The 15,551-nt window shown below is 48.6% G+C and overlaps 1 protein-coding gene across 1 annotated transcript; it reads left to right on the top strand.

Annotated features, from left to right (window-relative positions):
* The first annotated feature begins 750 nt into the window (after nucleotides 1-750).
* LOC142921767 (hydroxylysine kinase-like) lies at nucleotides 751-14,502 on the top strand. Its single transcript, XM_076063082.1, has 8 exons — nucleotides 751-895; nucleotides 1,202-1,348; nucleotides 1,813-1,937; nucleotides 5,960-6,287; nucleotides 9,286-9,428; nucleotides 10,847-11,027; nucleotides 12,176-12,484; nucleotides 13,162-14,502. Exons 4-8 carry the CDS (start codon nucleotides 5,963-5,965, stop codon nucleotides 13,230-13,232), a joined length of 1,029 nt encoding a protein of 342 aa, XP_075919197.1. The 5' UTR covers nucleotides 751-895; nucleotides 1,202-1,348; nucleotides 1,813-1,937; nucleotides 5,960-5,962; the 3' UTR covers nucleotides 13,233-14,502.
* Nucleotides 14,503-15,551: the final 1,049 nt, after the last annotated feature.

Below are 15,551 nucleotides of genomic sequence, written 5' to 3'. Positions count from 1 at the left end.
AGTGTTGGTGGTGGTGGGGGTGGTGTTGGTGGTGGTGGCGGTGGTGGTGGTGGTGGTGGTGGCGGTGGTGTTGGTGGTGGTGGTGTTGTTGTTTGGCCGGATTGAGGGGGCTAAGCGGGCGCGGCACGGGCTAGAGAAGAGATGGAGTGATGTGGTACAGGAGGACGTGGAGCTGAGTGGACTTGCCGATGACTGGTACCAGCGGTGTCAAGATCGGCCTCTGTGGAGGAGGCTCGTGAAGGATGCTACTGGGCAGTTGGAGGCAGTCGCCCTCCAACAACAACGGAGGGCGGAGGAGCGACGCTCACAACAGCGAGCGGAGCGCCGGGTGGCTAAAGCACAGCAGGTTGGCACAGTAGGGGGCACAGGTGGTGCATCAGCCAGTCATCTCAGTCAGTCGACCCGTGGCACCTGGGTCTGCCCCGTGACCTCCTGCCAGCGGGCGTTCGACACTTCACGTGGCCTCAGGGTGCACATAGCCTGGCACAAGCGTCGTGGTGACGTCACCGCCACTTAGTGGCGAATGGCGGTTGTTGTTGTTGTTGGTGGTGGTGGGGGTGGTGTTGGTAGTGGTGGTGTTGGTGGTGGTGGTTGCGGTGGTGGCGGTGGTGGTGGTGGTGGCGTTGGTGGGGGTGGTGGCCGTGGTGTTGGTGGTGGTGGTGTTGGTGGGGGTGGTGTTGGTGGTGGTGGTGTTGGTGGTGGTGGTTGCGGTGGTGGCGGTGGTGGTGGTGGTGGTGGCGTTGGTGGGGGTGGTGGCCGTGGTGTTGGTGGTGGTGCTGGTGGTGTTGGTGGTGGTTGCGAGTAACCCGAGAAGTGGGCGGTGGGGGTGGTGAGGGCGGCTGGGACGCTGCGCTCACTCCTCACGCTGCTCACTGACCGTGAGGACGACGACCAGGTGAGACCACGCACAAGGATATGTGTCTGTGTGTGTGTAGGTCGACTCAGCCTCAAATGAGTACTTGGAGCGATGTGTAAACATCGCCGCTAGGGAGACAAAGGCGGCCGGGCATGGTGCTGGCCACCCACCCCCTCGTGTGCCGTGCTGGCCTTTAAAGGCGCTCGCTAACAGCACTTGCCCCTACAGTCTGTTAAGGCTATACGGGGTATCTTTGTCTGTGCGCGGCACGGGCTAGAGAAGAGATGGAGTGATGTGGTACAGGAGGACGTGGAGCTGAGTGGACTTGCCGATGACTGGTACCAGCGGTGTCAAGATCGGCCTCTGTGGAGGAGGCTCGTGAAGGACGCTGCTACTGGGCAGTTGGAGGCAGTCACCCTCCAACAACAACGGAGGGCGGAGGAGCGACGCTCACAACAACGAGCGGAACGCCGGGTGGCTAAAGCACAACAGGTTGGCACAGGAGGGGGCACAGGTGGTGCATCAGCCAGTCATCTCAGTCAGTCGACCCGTGGCACCTGGGTCTGTCCCTTGACCTTCTGCCAGCGGGCGTTCGTATTATGAAATAAAAGGCATAATTTTTGTATGTAAATATCTTATCTATAAACGTCTCCGCGCGCGTGCGCTTGCGAGGGATTTGCCTCTCGAACCGTGGGGTTGACATCGAAAAAAATGTGCCAGCCAGCACGCCCTAAGCCCCACGGTGGGAATAGGCTCTTCCTTTTTCATGTCCGTCACCTTTAAATTAGTCACAGCGATTTCGTGGGATTTCGCTATATGAATTTATTTACTGCGCGACATTGACCGTACCAACTCACGCCAATTGCTTGGGGGGGGGGAAGGGGGCGGTGGACCGCGCCAAGTGTTGTGCGTTCAGTGGAGCTCACACCGGACATTTTATTTCACGTGTTTAACAGAACACCCGGCAGCCGCCTCCCCCCAGGAGGGACCCCGGCGGATCCCAGGACACCCAACAGCCCCCTCCTGCTACGGGGCAAGGGATATTGCGACTGCCCCTACTGGACTATGTCAGTCCTTACAGGTAAGTTGTACACAGACCGTCGCTACACATAGCCCATACACGCCCCTCCCTACACTATTATCAAACAAATAAGTTGCCAAATATTACAATGATAATGTTCGTGCGCAGATAATAACTCGGGTTCATTGTTTACTATTCCCAAACAAATAAGTTGTCTGATATTACAATAATAATAATGTTTGTGTGCAGATAATAACTCGGGTTCATTGTTTACTATTATGAAACAAAGAAGGTGGCAGATATTACAATCACTTTCTTTGTGTGCAGAAAAATACTTTTTAAATTCTTAGGTTGCTACATGTTTCCTTTTTGAGCTGTGTTTTTATGACGCTGAGACCGTGCACTGCCAGTCTGTGATGTGGCTTGTTGCCTGCTGATTAATTCACGCCAGTGCACCGCCGCTATTATACACACTGCTAATTTAGCTTTTGCCCATTATGAGTGTATGCCAGTCTATAATCTGTTGCCTGCTTCTTTACCTCACTCAGTGTACTGCCAGCCTTTCATGTCGACTGTATCCTGATTTTTCAGCTGCTGCCCATATTGCCAGCTTTTTATGTCGACTGTAGCTATGCTTATGTCATTGAGTCGACATACTGCCACTCTATAATCTAGACTGTAGCCTGCTTCTCAACTTACCTGTGCATACTGATGCTCATTCATGTACACTTATTTCAGCTGATTTCTTCTATGCATTTCTACTATTTCGATTGCTCACGTCACACTATTTGCTGATACGTAGTACTGCGATGCTCATAGCTGTGCCATCATCGGGGATTGCTGTGCACGTCGATGTGTGTGTGTGATTTGATGTGGGGAGCGATAGTGTAGCGGTTAGCGCACTGCGCTATGAACCTGGCGACCTGGGTTCGATTCCCGCTCACAGCCAACACCAGTGACGATTATCTGAACCGGTCCCGGGCCTCCCCTAGGTCGACTCAGCCTCTAAATGAGTACCTGGTGCGGTGTGTAAACATCGGCACTAGGGAGACAAAGGCGGTCGGGCGTGGTGCTGGCCACTCACCCCCTGGTGTACCGTTCCGGCCTTCATAGGTGCTCGCTAACAGCACTTGCCCCTACAGTCTGTTAAGGCTATATGGGGGATCTTTGTTTGTGATTTGATGTGTGTGTTTGAGTCCATACGTGTGTGCGTGTAGGACCATGCGTGTGTCTGTCTTTTTCTAACGGACAACCCCCGATGTGTGTGTGTGTAGGTCGATGTGTGTGTGTGTGTGTCAGTCCAAGGGTGCGTGTCAGTCCATGTGTGTGTATCAGTCGATGTGTGTGTGTGTAGGTCGATGTGTGTGTGTGTGTCAGTCCAAGGGTGCGTGTCAGTCCATGTGTGTGCATCAGTCGCTGTGTGTGTGTGTAGGTCGATGTGTTTGTGTGTGTGTGTCAGTCCAAGGGTGCGTGTCAGTCCATGTGTGCATGTCAGTCGCTGTGTGTGTGTTAGTCGATGTGTTTGTGTGTGTGTTAGTCAATGTGTGTGCATGGCTCCATGTCAGTGTGTAAGTCAATGTGCGTTTGTGTGTCTATGTGTGTCAGTCGATGTGTGTGTGTACGTCCATGTGTATGTGTGTCAGTCCATGTCTCTATGTTAGTCCACATGTGTGTGTGTAAGTCCATACATGTGTGTGTGTGTAAGTCCATGTGTGTGAGTTGATATGTGTGTGTAACTCCATGTGTGTGTATCTAAAGTAGAGTCCATATGTGTGTGGGGCAATGTGTGTGTCAGTCTATTTATGTGTGTGCGAGTCTATGTGTGTGTGTGTAAGTCAATGTGTGTGCGTGGGTCCATGTGTGTGTATATATACGTCCGTGTGTGTGTGTGTCTTACTCGATATGTGTGTGTGTGTAATGACGTGTTTTTACGTCAATGTGTGTGTGAGTTCACCTTTGTCTGTGTGTGAATCGATGTGTGTGTGAGTCGCTGTATGTGTGTAACTCCATGTGGGTGTATCTAAAGTGGATGTCTATGTGTGTGTAAGTTCATATGTGTGTGTGTGTAAGTCGATGTCTGTCTGTGTGAGTCTATATGTGTATGTGTGTGCGCGTGTAAGTCGATGTGTTTCTACGTGTGTGGGTCGATGTCTGTGTGTAAGTTGATGTGTGAGTCTATCTTTTTCGCCCGGGCAACGCCGGGTACTTACCGCTAGTAAAATAATAAAATATAAAACAATACAATTGTAGTTTTATAAAACAATACAATTTTATTGTTTTATAAAATTGTATTCTATGCTAATTCCTTTGTCAAAGGGTACCTCTGCGGATGTGTATACTTTAACTTAGCTATTTCAATGAGCCATTTCAATGCTAAATTATATGATAATTCCTTTGTCAAGGCGCTTTGTGTTTTTCTTCTCACACAGCTTAAAGGTCGTGATCTGAGCGTGGCTTCTCACACTCCAGCGCTGTCCTCCAGACAGTCTCGTCCCTTCACCTGATGAAGGCCGCTTGTGTTGTGGCCGAAACGTCGTGATTTTTTGTTATTTTATTTTCACCTACGTGACTTTACCCAATAGAACCAAAGAGTATATTTTATACTTTTTGCATTGTTTACAGTCTGGAAGCTACCCACATGGCAAATTTCAAGTTTGTTGCATGTCGGGAAGTATGCTAAACATTTCGAACAGACACACATATTCACAAATTTCGCTTTTATATATACAGACGAAGGGGTGGGTGACAGCACCACGCCCGGCCGCCTTTGTGTCCCCAGTGGCGATGTTCACACACCACAGCAATTACTCGTTTGAGGCTGAGTCGATCTAGGGGAGGCCCAGGAGCGGTTGAAATAATCGTCACCGGTGGTGGCCGTGAGCGGGAATTGAACTCGGGTTGCCGGGTTCGTAGCGCAGTGCGCTAACCACTACACTACAATGCGTTAAGCTTCCACATGCGTGGGTCACGTGACATATTTGACGTCACAGCTCACTTGCCGTGCAAAAAAAATGCATTATTGAGCTCCCCCCCTCCTCCCCCCAGAAAAAAACACAAAAGTGTATTTTAATATTTTTTGCGTGGTGTACAGTCTGGAAAGTACCCACATGGCAAATTTCAAGTTTGTTGCATGTCGGGAAGTACGCTAAACATTTTGAATAGACACACATAATCACAACTTTGCCTTTTACATATGTATGGAGATAATTTCGGCCAGGGCTGCTCTGTGTCAGCGACTCTGAAAAATCTGCTGACACCCGGCACACCACGTCCAGTGTGTACCTTTCGCTATCGCCGTGGCTACCGGGGCTGTGCTGCCCACTCCACTCCGCACCAGCGACCCGGAAAATATTCAGTGACAGATTAAGCCCTGATTATTATTCACACAATTACACATCCAGTGGAATTTGAACACGTGATTTCGTGCTTACGGGACAAGGTGTTTACTCGGTGGGCCATAGCTGCAGCTCCCCAATGCTGCATAAACCCACGGTTCTTGTTATAATTCCAGTTACAGTAATGCTACTTTATCAGGCACTGGCTGTATTTCCACTGAAATACACAAGGATAATTCTCTGTTATTACGAATCTTATATCTGACATGTTTAAGTGGTGCTTTTCTGTTCGGTGAAATGTGTTGCTATTAAATGTGATGCGAGCAAAGAGACTTGTTTATTGATCGCTGATCGATCGATTGACTTCATGGCCGAGCGGTAGCGCGTTGCAGATGTTTGTGGTACGAGCCCCACGACCACCCCGGTTAACGCTGTGGGTGTATGAACTGTAAATATTGCGGACTGTCTGCTTCACAGTCGGATGCTAAAGATCTCGGAGATGTAATTTAAATCAGTAGTATGCCACGTGTGTCGGCACAATTCTGTAAATGCGACAACTACTGTGGGCTGTCCGTGAAGCGTAGCGCCTCCAGGGTGTAGCCTCGTGTGTACGCTGAGCTTGTTTCGCACCGTACGTAGCCAACCGTGCTCATCGGAGGCGCCTTGCGCTGCACGAATGGAGCGGACGCCAACGTGCACTTGCAAAACCCAAAAGCTTTTTGATTGCCCTCGTTTTGTCCGTTGAAGACGATGCAAGCCGCGCCGCAGGACGATGGCAGCGAGCACGAGAAGCCGTGCCTCAGCGAGTCCCGCGCGGCGGAGCTGGTGGAGCGCCTCTACGGGGTGAGCGTGGCGGGGGTGAGCCCGCTGGCGAGCTACGTCGACCAGAACTACCGTGTGCTGGCGCGCGACGGTCGCCAGTTCGTGCTCAAGGTCACCAACACGCGGGACAGCCAGCGGCCGCAGATGCTCGAGGTGCAGATGGCCATGATGAGTTTCCTGCGGGAGAGGGGCTTCCCCATGCAGGAGGTGGTGGACAACGTCAGCGGGAAGATCATGTCGCTCGAGAACATCGGTGAGCTGCGCCCGCGTGGGTCCCGGGAGCAGAGACATTGGAGAAGAGATGTACGTAATACTAAATCTTGTTCTACTTGATGTGCGTCTCCATCTCCCTTTGTCTCCCCCTACATGCTAAGGCCTCGGCACAGAGACCCTATCTCTCTGTGCTCCGTACGTTGTGTCTCTCTTTGTGTCTCTGTGTGAACTCCCTTCTACTTAGGTGTCTGTATATATATCTGCGGTTCTGTGTTTCCTCTCTCTTAAATTTAGCTCTTCTATGCCTGATGATGATTGCTTGCGTTGCAATCGAAACGTCGTATGCTATTATGTAATTTTATTATTATTTCTTATTTCTACGTGACTTTACCGAAAAAACCAAAGAGTCATTCCTGCAGTCACGAAAGTGACAAATCAAGTTTAATAGATGTACAGTGCAGTACAATTGATTTTGCTGCAACTGAACTCTGGCCCCCACAACATAGCACCACGCAGCAGCCTGTGATGCCTGTTTAATGCACGATTGTAACCCATAGAAGCCCTAATCCAGGCTCAACCTGCTTAGCTTTCAGATCTTATGATAGGGCACATTCCAGGTGATTTAGTCATAGGCTGATAGTAATCATACGAACACAGCATTGGTTTATACTTGCAAAGACAACGATCAATATCCGAGCATGAGGCGGTGGTATAATACTGGGTCTCACTCCACTGACGATAAGTGATGTAAAAGGATCGTACTTTTTAGTTTTTGTGAGGTTGGTGGATGTAACGCACTGCTTGTTGGTACTGGCCCAAGGTCCACATTGTGATATTTTGTAAATTCTTCATATATATATAAAAAAAAACAATGTTTGGTGTGTGGGATGAAACTGGAATGACTGCTCACAGCAAAGCCACACGGACGAGACGATAACATCTGTGGTGAGAGATCAGAAGCACACTTGCTGTTTTCTCATCTACTGACCTGCAAGTTGGTAGATATAATGTTTGTACAGTTCACCGACGCCGCCATTCGCCAACTGCACAGTGTGTTCCACCTCCCCACACCTCCGATGAGCACGGTTGGCTACGTACGTATGGTGCGAAAGAATTTCAACATACTTACAAAACCTAAATCGTAATTTTTGTTTCTGCTTATCTTCCCACGAGACCCTGAGAAGCAAACGTCAAACTCTTTGCATCGAGTTCCGGATTGGCTGACAAGGGGAACACGTCAAACCAAAACCATGTATTACATGAACAAGCATAGACGGGAAAGATATGTCACAAGTGATATATTGTAGAGATATGAGAGAGATTTATTCATGATAAAGGTTTTTGGGTGAGATCACGTTATTTATAAATGTGTCATAACCCTCCACCACCCGACACAGCCAAACAGTAAAAAATGTGTCACGTTGACAACACATAAAATAGTTCACTACTTTAGCCCACCGGTGTGATGAAGAGTGAATCCACAACATTTACAATATTTGAATACGACGTTTCGCTGGTAATTACATCCAGCATCATCGGGCAATTCGCCAGAATGGTGAAGCCCTCACTTGCTCCCGGTCTTAAATAGAGCAGCAGGGTGATGTCATCATTTAACTCATTCAGAGAGAGATTTAATCAGAAATATGATATTTATATGGAAGAGATAGGAGAAAGATCTATCCGCAAGAGGAGAGATTTAGAGAAATGCAAACATGTCGATACAGAGCTTATCTCTCCCCCACACCCACTCCGGCCTCCTGCATCGCATCACTTCTATTAATATTATTATTGTAATCATCATCGTTACACTTGTTTTCACAGCAGAGCCTCACTGAGTATCGGGAGGGTCTTGGCACCTTTTCAGTTGGGGGGAGGGCGCGGGGGCGACGGTTGTCGTGTGTAATTTCAAGTGAGTATTGCTGACTGAGACATGTACTTAATTAGTTCTTGTAAGGCGTGGCGGGATAGTTGTCCTGTAGACCAGAATGAATTAATTTTGGTGGTTCGGGCTTGGCCCACGGGCTGTAGTTGGGACAACACTGGGCTGCTAAACATTTGTAAAGCAAAGTGCTTCATAGCTCATCGGATTCCTCCAGTAAAAGTACATATTCTGATTATAATGCCTGGGCTAGCAGCGCTCCTTTAAACCCAGGCTCGGGGTTCATCGCATGAGCTGACATCGCCGCCCAACGCCGTGTTTGGAATGCGAAGATCACGGAATGCCGCTGACCCTTATATTTACGTGATGGAACGAGCGATAAAAGTCGCCTCCTGATGCAGATGGGGCCCCCATTCACCCTGCTCCTAAGTAATTTGCTCAAGCTGAACCCAGGGAATTCAGCTAGACTCGTGGTGCTGACGTATCCATTCTGGCCCGAACCTGGGCGAATTGCCCCCGGTTCCGGCCAGCGTGCGCTAAGGCGTGAGGGTTGCGTGCCACGTTGCAACTTTGGCGGATGCCTTACGCATGGGTGTGGTGAGGTATTATTCCTCTCAAATGCTTTATTTAGCTACAGCGGTTTAGACAACAAGGCCATATAGGAATGCGAATTTCGGAATGCGTTCTTGTTATTAATTTCTGCGTTAATAGTATCGTGAAAGAAAGTCATGAGGAAAAAATCACTCCAATTTACTATTGTTGGGGGGGGGGGAACAGAAATACTCGATTCAAGTTGCTTGAGAGATTGGCGTTTTAAAGACTACACGAATTTTATGTGCGTTATATATGGGACTTAGCACGTTCATTATTGTTATTAACCATTTAATGCTGAGCAGCAAATTGTCGCTTAATTTCCTAAAAAAAGAATAGTAGCCTTGGCTATCAGTTGAGCAATTCATCAGAGACCCTGTGTAGTATAGCACGTGGGTAATGAACACAGGGCGCAAAGTGGTGAGTTGACACTTTGGCCAGACCTTGGAGGTTCCGATATCAGCTTCCAAACAGCTTTTTATGTTCCAGCAAAAGGAAGCGACGGTGAGATTTCACTAACCGTGGTGACCTCTTGACCTCGGTGGCGACTCCTGCTGTGAATTCTCAGACTGCGGCGAAGGAGAGAAGGAGTTCAACGTGCGGCTGCTCACGTACCTGCCCGGCGTGCCGCTGTCCAGGGTGCTGGCGGATGGCAGCCTGTACTACCAGGTGGGCAAGCTGGCAGCGAGCATCCACCAAGCCCTGCAGCAGGTACGAGCGCACGAGCGCCTCTTGACAGGTGACGTGAGACTGCAGGGATTCATATTCTTGTTGCTTTCGGTAAAGTCACCACGTAGAAGGGAAACAATAAAATAATAAAAAATATAAAACAATAACATTCTCACGACGTTTCGACTGCAACACAAGCAATCGTCATGAGGTGTGAAAACCACAACAAGGAAATAAAAAAAAAATTATTGTTGTGGTTTTCACACCTGATGATGATTGCTTGTGTTGCAGTCGAAACGTCGTGAAAATTCTATTGTTTTATATTTTTATTATTTTATTGTTTCCCTTCTACGTGACTTTACCGAAAGAAACAAGAATATGAGAATATTCGACAAAGTAAAGAGGCAAAAAAGAAATAACTCGCAAATTACTTCATTGGGAAATGCGGAGCGATAGTTTCCCCAACCCCTTACTGCGACAATCTTAAAAAAAAAGTCTTGAGTCTCGGCGAGCCTTTTCTCTCGGTAAGCAAGTGTAATGTGACGTAACGAGCCCACTCGCTCAGAACGTACGCAGCTGTTCATAATTAGCAATGTGAGAGTCCTTTCAAGTGATCGAATGGCTGGTTTTCAAGCAACGTATTTTTGTTTCCCCCCCCCCCAAATTTTATTCCAAGCGTCGGGGTGGAGCGGTGGCGCAGTTGTGCGCACACTGCGCTACGAACCCGGCCACCTGAGTTTTATTTCCGGCCACGCCTAACATTCGTGGCAAGTGATATCTGAACCAGTCCTGCCCACCCCCCCTTGTCCTCTATCCTTCACCAACCTACACTGACCAGTTTGGCGAAGTATGGTCAAACACCCTACATGACCAACACTGAATACGGCAGTGCCTTGATAAGGGCTGTATGAGTTGTGCTAATTGGTGCCATGTCATGAGATGGAAAAAAACATCTCATTCTGTGCATCACCTCTGGTTAGAGAATGGCCCGCAGAAGGTGATCTCACAAAACTACTTCTCAGATCCATTCAAGTGTCCTGTTACTCACAAATACCAATCAAACATTTGCCAGCCGCACGCAGGACTTGGGCAGCCCCACCCTCAGCTGCATAATAAGTCTAGATTTTTAGCTTTCGTGACTGCAAGGATTCATACTCTTTGGTTTTTTCGGTAAAGTCACGTAGGTAAAACTATAAAATGATAGAATTTTTAAAAATGTAGTTGTTTTTTCATTTATTCTTTTATTTTATAGTTTTACCTACGTGACTTTACCGGAAAAAAAAAACAAAGAGAAAATAATAAGTCAAGGAGAACATCTTTTTTGAAACGAAGACTATCCTTTGCTAGCTTGACGTTTTGCTGCCTTTAACTTACATGTGTACTCAACTGGCCAATGCGATGTTAATCTCGTATTGCATTTTTTGTCATCTTACCGCCTTCGTTTTTAAACATCTGCATAGTTTGAGCACCCGTTCCTGCACTCCCTGCAACTAGACGATTTCATCTGGAACCTGTCAAACACCCACCTGCTCGAGCCCTACCTCTTCACTCTGGACGGCGACCCCAACCAGGGTCTGGTCAGGGAGGTCATCGCCAAGTTCCGCGAGGAGATCCAACCCAACCTGCACAAGTTTACCAGATGTACGCTCGCCTCGCAGCTTCACCCGGGACGTAGCTCCATGCCTCAGGGGGCGAGGGGCGCTTCAGGCCACCGACGAGGCCTTGAAGCCACGACGGGTGCCGCGTACGTGTGTACGTTGAACTTCTTTCGCACCGTACATAGCCAACCGTGCTAATCGGAGGTGCGGGGGAAGGACAACAAACTAAACACAAAAAATCAGTTCAAAAATAAATTAGTGTTCAATCTAGGTTTAAAAGTGCATAGCTCCAGTGCTTCCTAATATCGGAAAGAAGAGCTTTTCAGACGGCCGCAGAAGTGCATCTGAAAGCGCGCGATGCGGTGACCGTCTTTGTTTGTTCGATGGTTAGCCAAAAGCCGCTGCGAGGATCACCCGAATTCGCGTGATGGTTTATGCTGCTTGACGAGATCAGCAAGGTATTGTGATTCATTTGTGGCAAGCATTTTCTTTGCAATGTGCTTTACGTGATTACTTTTACCCAGCATACACAGATGCATTACAAGGCATGCATGTAATGGGGGACACTCGCACAGACACTGATCACAGGTGAAATCAAATGACAGGGTTATTACATTCAGACGCTACTGTATATAAATCATAATTGTAATTTCTACCAAATCATTTTTCAATGGATGCTAAATCGTGTTCAACAGTTTTTGTTACACATATCCTCATAATAATAATGTACAGCCCTTTGTCAATGCACTATCTGGACGAAGGCATTCCCAGGCTGTGTAGGGTCATGGGGGTTGTTTTGCCTCCTTCACCATGCTGGTCGGTGAGGAGGTAGGTAGGATCCCAGGACTGGTTCAGATATCAGTGATGTTCTCCATGGCCGGGAATCAAGGGCTCGTGATGCGGTGTGCATACCACTACACACCGCTCCATATCTTGCCCCCGTGCAGGGTTGTACGACGCTGGTGGGTTATTGTAATTCTGTGCCTTTGAAGGCAGGAGAAGAAGTCGGTGATTCACTGAGACTCTGCGGGGGCCGTTCTTAGACTCGCACACGCGGCTTGCGCAACACCAATCGTGCGGCCGGAATAAAAACGGCACGGGCACGAACGATGACGACGGCGACGAGGGGAGGACGGTCAACAATAAAAGACAACGGACGAAATCAAATTCGACGTTTCCCCCTCGCCGCAGGCATAATCCACGGTGACTTCAATGACGACAACATCCTGGTGCAGGAGGTGGCCGCGGGAAGCGAGCAGCAGCAGCAGCAGGGGCCCAAGTCGGCGGAGGGAGCGCCGCGGCACCGCGTCTCCGGCATTGTGGACCTCAACTCGATGATGTTCGGCTACCACGTGTACGACCTGGCCATGGCCATCATGTACATGATGGTGGAGAGCGGAGAGGCGATGGAGGCCGGGGGTCACGTCCTGGCCGCTACGAGAGCGTGCAGGCCCTCACCGAGGACGAGAGGAGGGCCGTTTACTTCCTGGTGGCGTGCAGGTGAGAGCGGAGGTGGGGAGGGGGGCCGGGGCAGGTCGGGTCGGGTCTGCCCGGATCGCCGTTGGCCGCATCGGGAAACGTTGGCTTCAAAAACCTGTGGCGGTTGCGTAACGAGAATTAATCCAGGTCTGGCGAGAATCCGATAAACTCGATGATTGTGCGGCAAAAAAAAAAAACACGTGCTTTATTATTTATTTAAAGCTCTTCATCAGACCAATGATGAATGAAGGTCTTGCCAATGCCATGTCGATCGTCGCGGTGGTTGACCATACTTCACCATGCTGGTTAATGTGTATTGGTGAACGGGGGGGATCAGTAACAGTTTAGACATAATGCTGATTACCATGATGTTGCTAACAGCACTTCTACGGATGCTGCTGATGACGGTGATGATGATTATAGAAAAGACACTCATAGCAATGTTGTTTACGATCATGTTGCTGATCACGCTGCTGCTGCTGCTGCTGGAGACGAGGAAGATGAAGACGGCGACTTTCCTTCTGCTGGCACTTCTGCTGCTGACCACGAGACTTGATCCAACTATGACTGCGATTCCTGGACGCTAAAATCCCAGCCGATCAACAAGTCGGCAGCAAAAACCCTCTTGAATAACAAACGATATTAACCGTCACGACAGCAACGGCGACAACAACAACATGGTCTACTTTTCCCCGCAGGTTCTGCCAGTCGCTGGTCATGGCCCGCTACACGATCCTGCGATACCCGCAGAACGCCGACTACCTGCTGATAACGGCGCGCACCGGCTGGGTGAAGCTACGCGAGCTCTGGACCAGGGGCCTGGAGGACATGCAGAGGCTGTGGTCCGATGTTGCGGCACGGTACAGAAACTAGAACCGCGGTGGAGATCGAGACGGACGGCGAGGAGAGAGAAGGGGGAGTTTGGGGTGGGGGGGGGCCCACCGTGAGACACGTCCTCCCACTCGCCCCACCGGTACCTCCCGAGGCTTCGCAAGGAACCGGTTTCAACTTGAACGTGGCGCCGTTGGTTTTGGACACGTGCGATCTTTGAATACGGAATCTGAAAAATGTGAATTGCTCATGCCAGGCACTTAATGCATAGGGGAGGTTTTTCGTGGCTTCAGGTTAGGAACGTATTGTTGCTGCATCCAGCGCTGTTGACAAAACGGCGTTCACATGCGCATCCGTGGGTGATAATAATAATAGTACTGTCAGAATATTTGTTTCCCGTTCATTTACTCAGGAAATCCTGACTGTTTCTGAGATTTTGTATTCATGAAGTTCCAGCGTTCAGATGTTCGACCAATTCCTTTGTAGCTTGTTTGGCTCGTGAGAGGAAACCGGAGTAACTCGGAGATTACCTGTGCATACGAAAGGTGGTGGGGGGGGGGTAACACTCGACAACTGCATAGATGTTTTATATTTTTATTATTTTATTGTTTCCCTGCTACGTGACTTTACCGAAAGAACCAAGAATATAAAAAGCGTCACCGTACACCGACATCTGTTGGCCAACTTGCAGCGCAAGGCCTAAAACGTCTGCTTTTCCCAGACAGTCTTCAAATTAAGCACTCAACCCAGGCTCTTCCCCGGTTGAGCTTCAAAGATCTGACGAGATTTGGTGCATTCTGGGTTAATTTTGTTATTTTGTGAGTTGCAGTTGCATTCAGATATTTTTTTAATCTAAACTACAGTTGACCTTAGAACCCTCAGACATGGGCGTGGGGAGTCCTGGCCTCGTGAAAGATCAGTCGACTTTCTTGCGTTGCCATGACCTTCCACTCGGCGGACTTTGGGAACGGTAGTGGGGTGGGGGTGGTGGGTGTTTGATGATTTTGCTGTAAAGGTTTCCTCTACAAAAGTGGGACACTCCTGGGTTTTGCCACCAAGTACTAAGTCATGTTTTGCAGAGGGGTCAAATACTTATTTCCCTCATTAAAATGCAAATCAATTTATGAAATTTTTGACATGCGTTTTTCTGGATTTTTGTTGTTGTTATTCTGTCTCTCACTGTTCAAATAAACCTACCATGAAAATTATAGACTGATCATTTCTTTGTCAGTGGGCAAACGTACAAAATCAGCAGGGGATCAAATACTTTTTTCCCTCACTGTAAGTTCGATTACAGGGAATGACTATAACATGAATTGAAAGTGATATCTGGACCCCTTCAAACAAACCGCATTGACCAGTGTGGTGCAGTATGGTCAAGTAACCCATATAATATGGGGAAAGGCATCATCCAGCAGTGGATTGATCTGAAGCTGTGAAAATTGGCTAAGCCTCAAACGCAGATGCACCACGTATACACTGCCGCCTCCTGTCTTATGCCATTACCGACGAGAATGTTGCCCTCTCATACTAAATTAAAACTTTTTTATTTTACCAGGGCCCACTGAGCTGTAAAGCTCTTTTTTTTAGAAGCGACCTGGCCACAAATGATAGCTCAACGAAGTGGCTTATCGTGTGAAAATTTCTAGCAGCCAAATACTCCAAACACATGCTTCTGAATTGGGAGGGAAAAACCGGAGGACTCGGAGAAAAAGCCACACGATCAAGGGGAGAACATCCAAATATACAGCAGCAGGCATCAGTCGAGATCGAACCAATGACCTCCTGTATACCAGGCGAGGTAGTTAACATCTGGCCACTGTGCTTGCAGCCCATCTTACCCGAGTGAATGTGAGCTTGCATTCTGTGCTCTGGTAACCCGTAATTGTACACAAGCGAGAGTGAGAAAGTACACCGCCAGTTTTTCAGGTCGCCCTATCCGATGAGAGCGATCAAACACAATGTGCGATTCTCAGAGACAGCAATAATATAATCCCATTCCTCTAGAATTACTGTCAGCTGTGCCCCTATGATAGGAAAGGTTATGCCACTCTTCAGAGGTATGGGGTGCTCTCCTTTCCTTCTCACCTCATCTATGCCAACCGTGTCACGATGTATTTATTTCAATTGTGCCTCTCGTTCGCCAGTCTGATTCTTCAGCTTGTGTACGTCTTGTATCGAGTAGGTGGTGTGGCCAACACCACGCCAAAGGGGTCGTCCATAAATGACGTCACGCACCTGGGGGGGGGGGGGGTCA

Source organism: Petromyzon marinus, unplaced genomic scaffold, assembly GCF_048934315.1.
Source record: "Petromyzon marinus isolate PM22_M1 ecotype Great Lakes invasive population unplaced genomic scaffold, UKy_Petmar_22M1.pri1.0 PM_G_Scaffold_9, whole genome shotgun sequence".
NCBI classification, from domain to species: Eukaryota; Metazoa; Chordata; class Hyperoartia; order Petromyzontiformes; family Petromyzontidae; genus Petromyzon; species Petromyzon marinus.
This window is presented reverse-complemented; position numbering and strand designations above follow the sequence as displayed.

Coding starts and splice junctions, on each gene's coding strand:
- LOC142921767 (XM_076063082.1), top strand. CDS start 5,963: ATGCAAGCCGCGCCGCAGGACGATGGCAGCGAGCACGAGAAGCCGTGC. Junction 6,288..9,285: donor CATGTCGCTCGAGAACATCG/GTGAGCTGCGCC, acceptor GTGAATTCTCAG/ACTGCGGCGAAGGAGAGAAG. Junction 12,485..13,161: donor TACTTCCTGGTGGCGTGCAG/GTGAGAGCGGAG, acceptor TTTTCCCCGCAG/GTTCTGCCAGTCGCTGGTCA.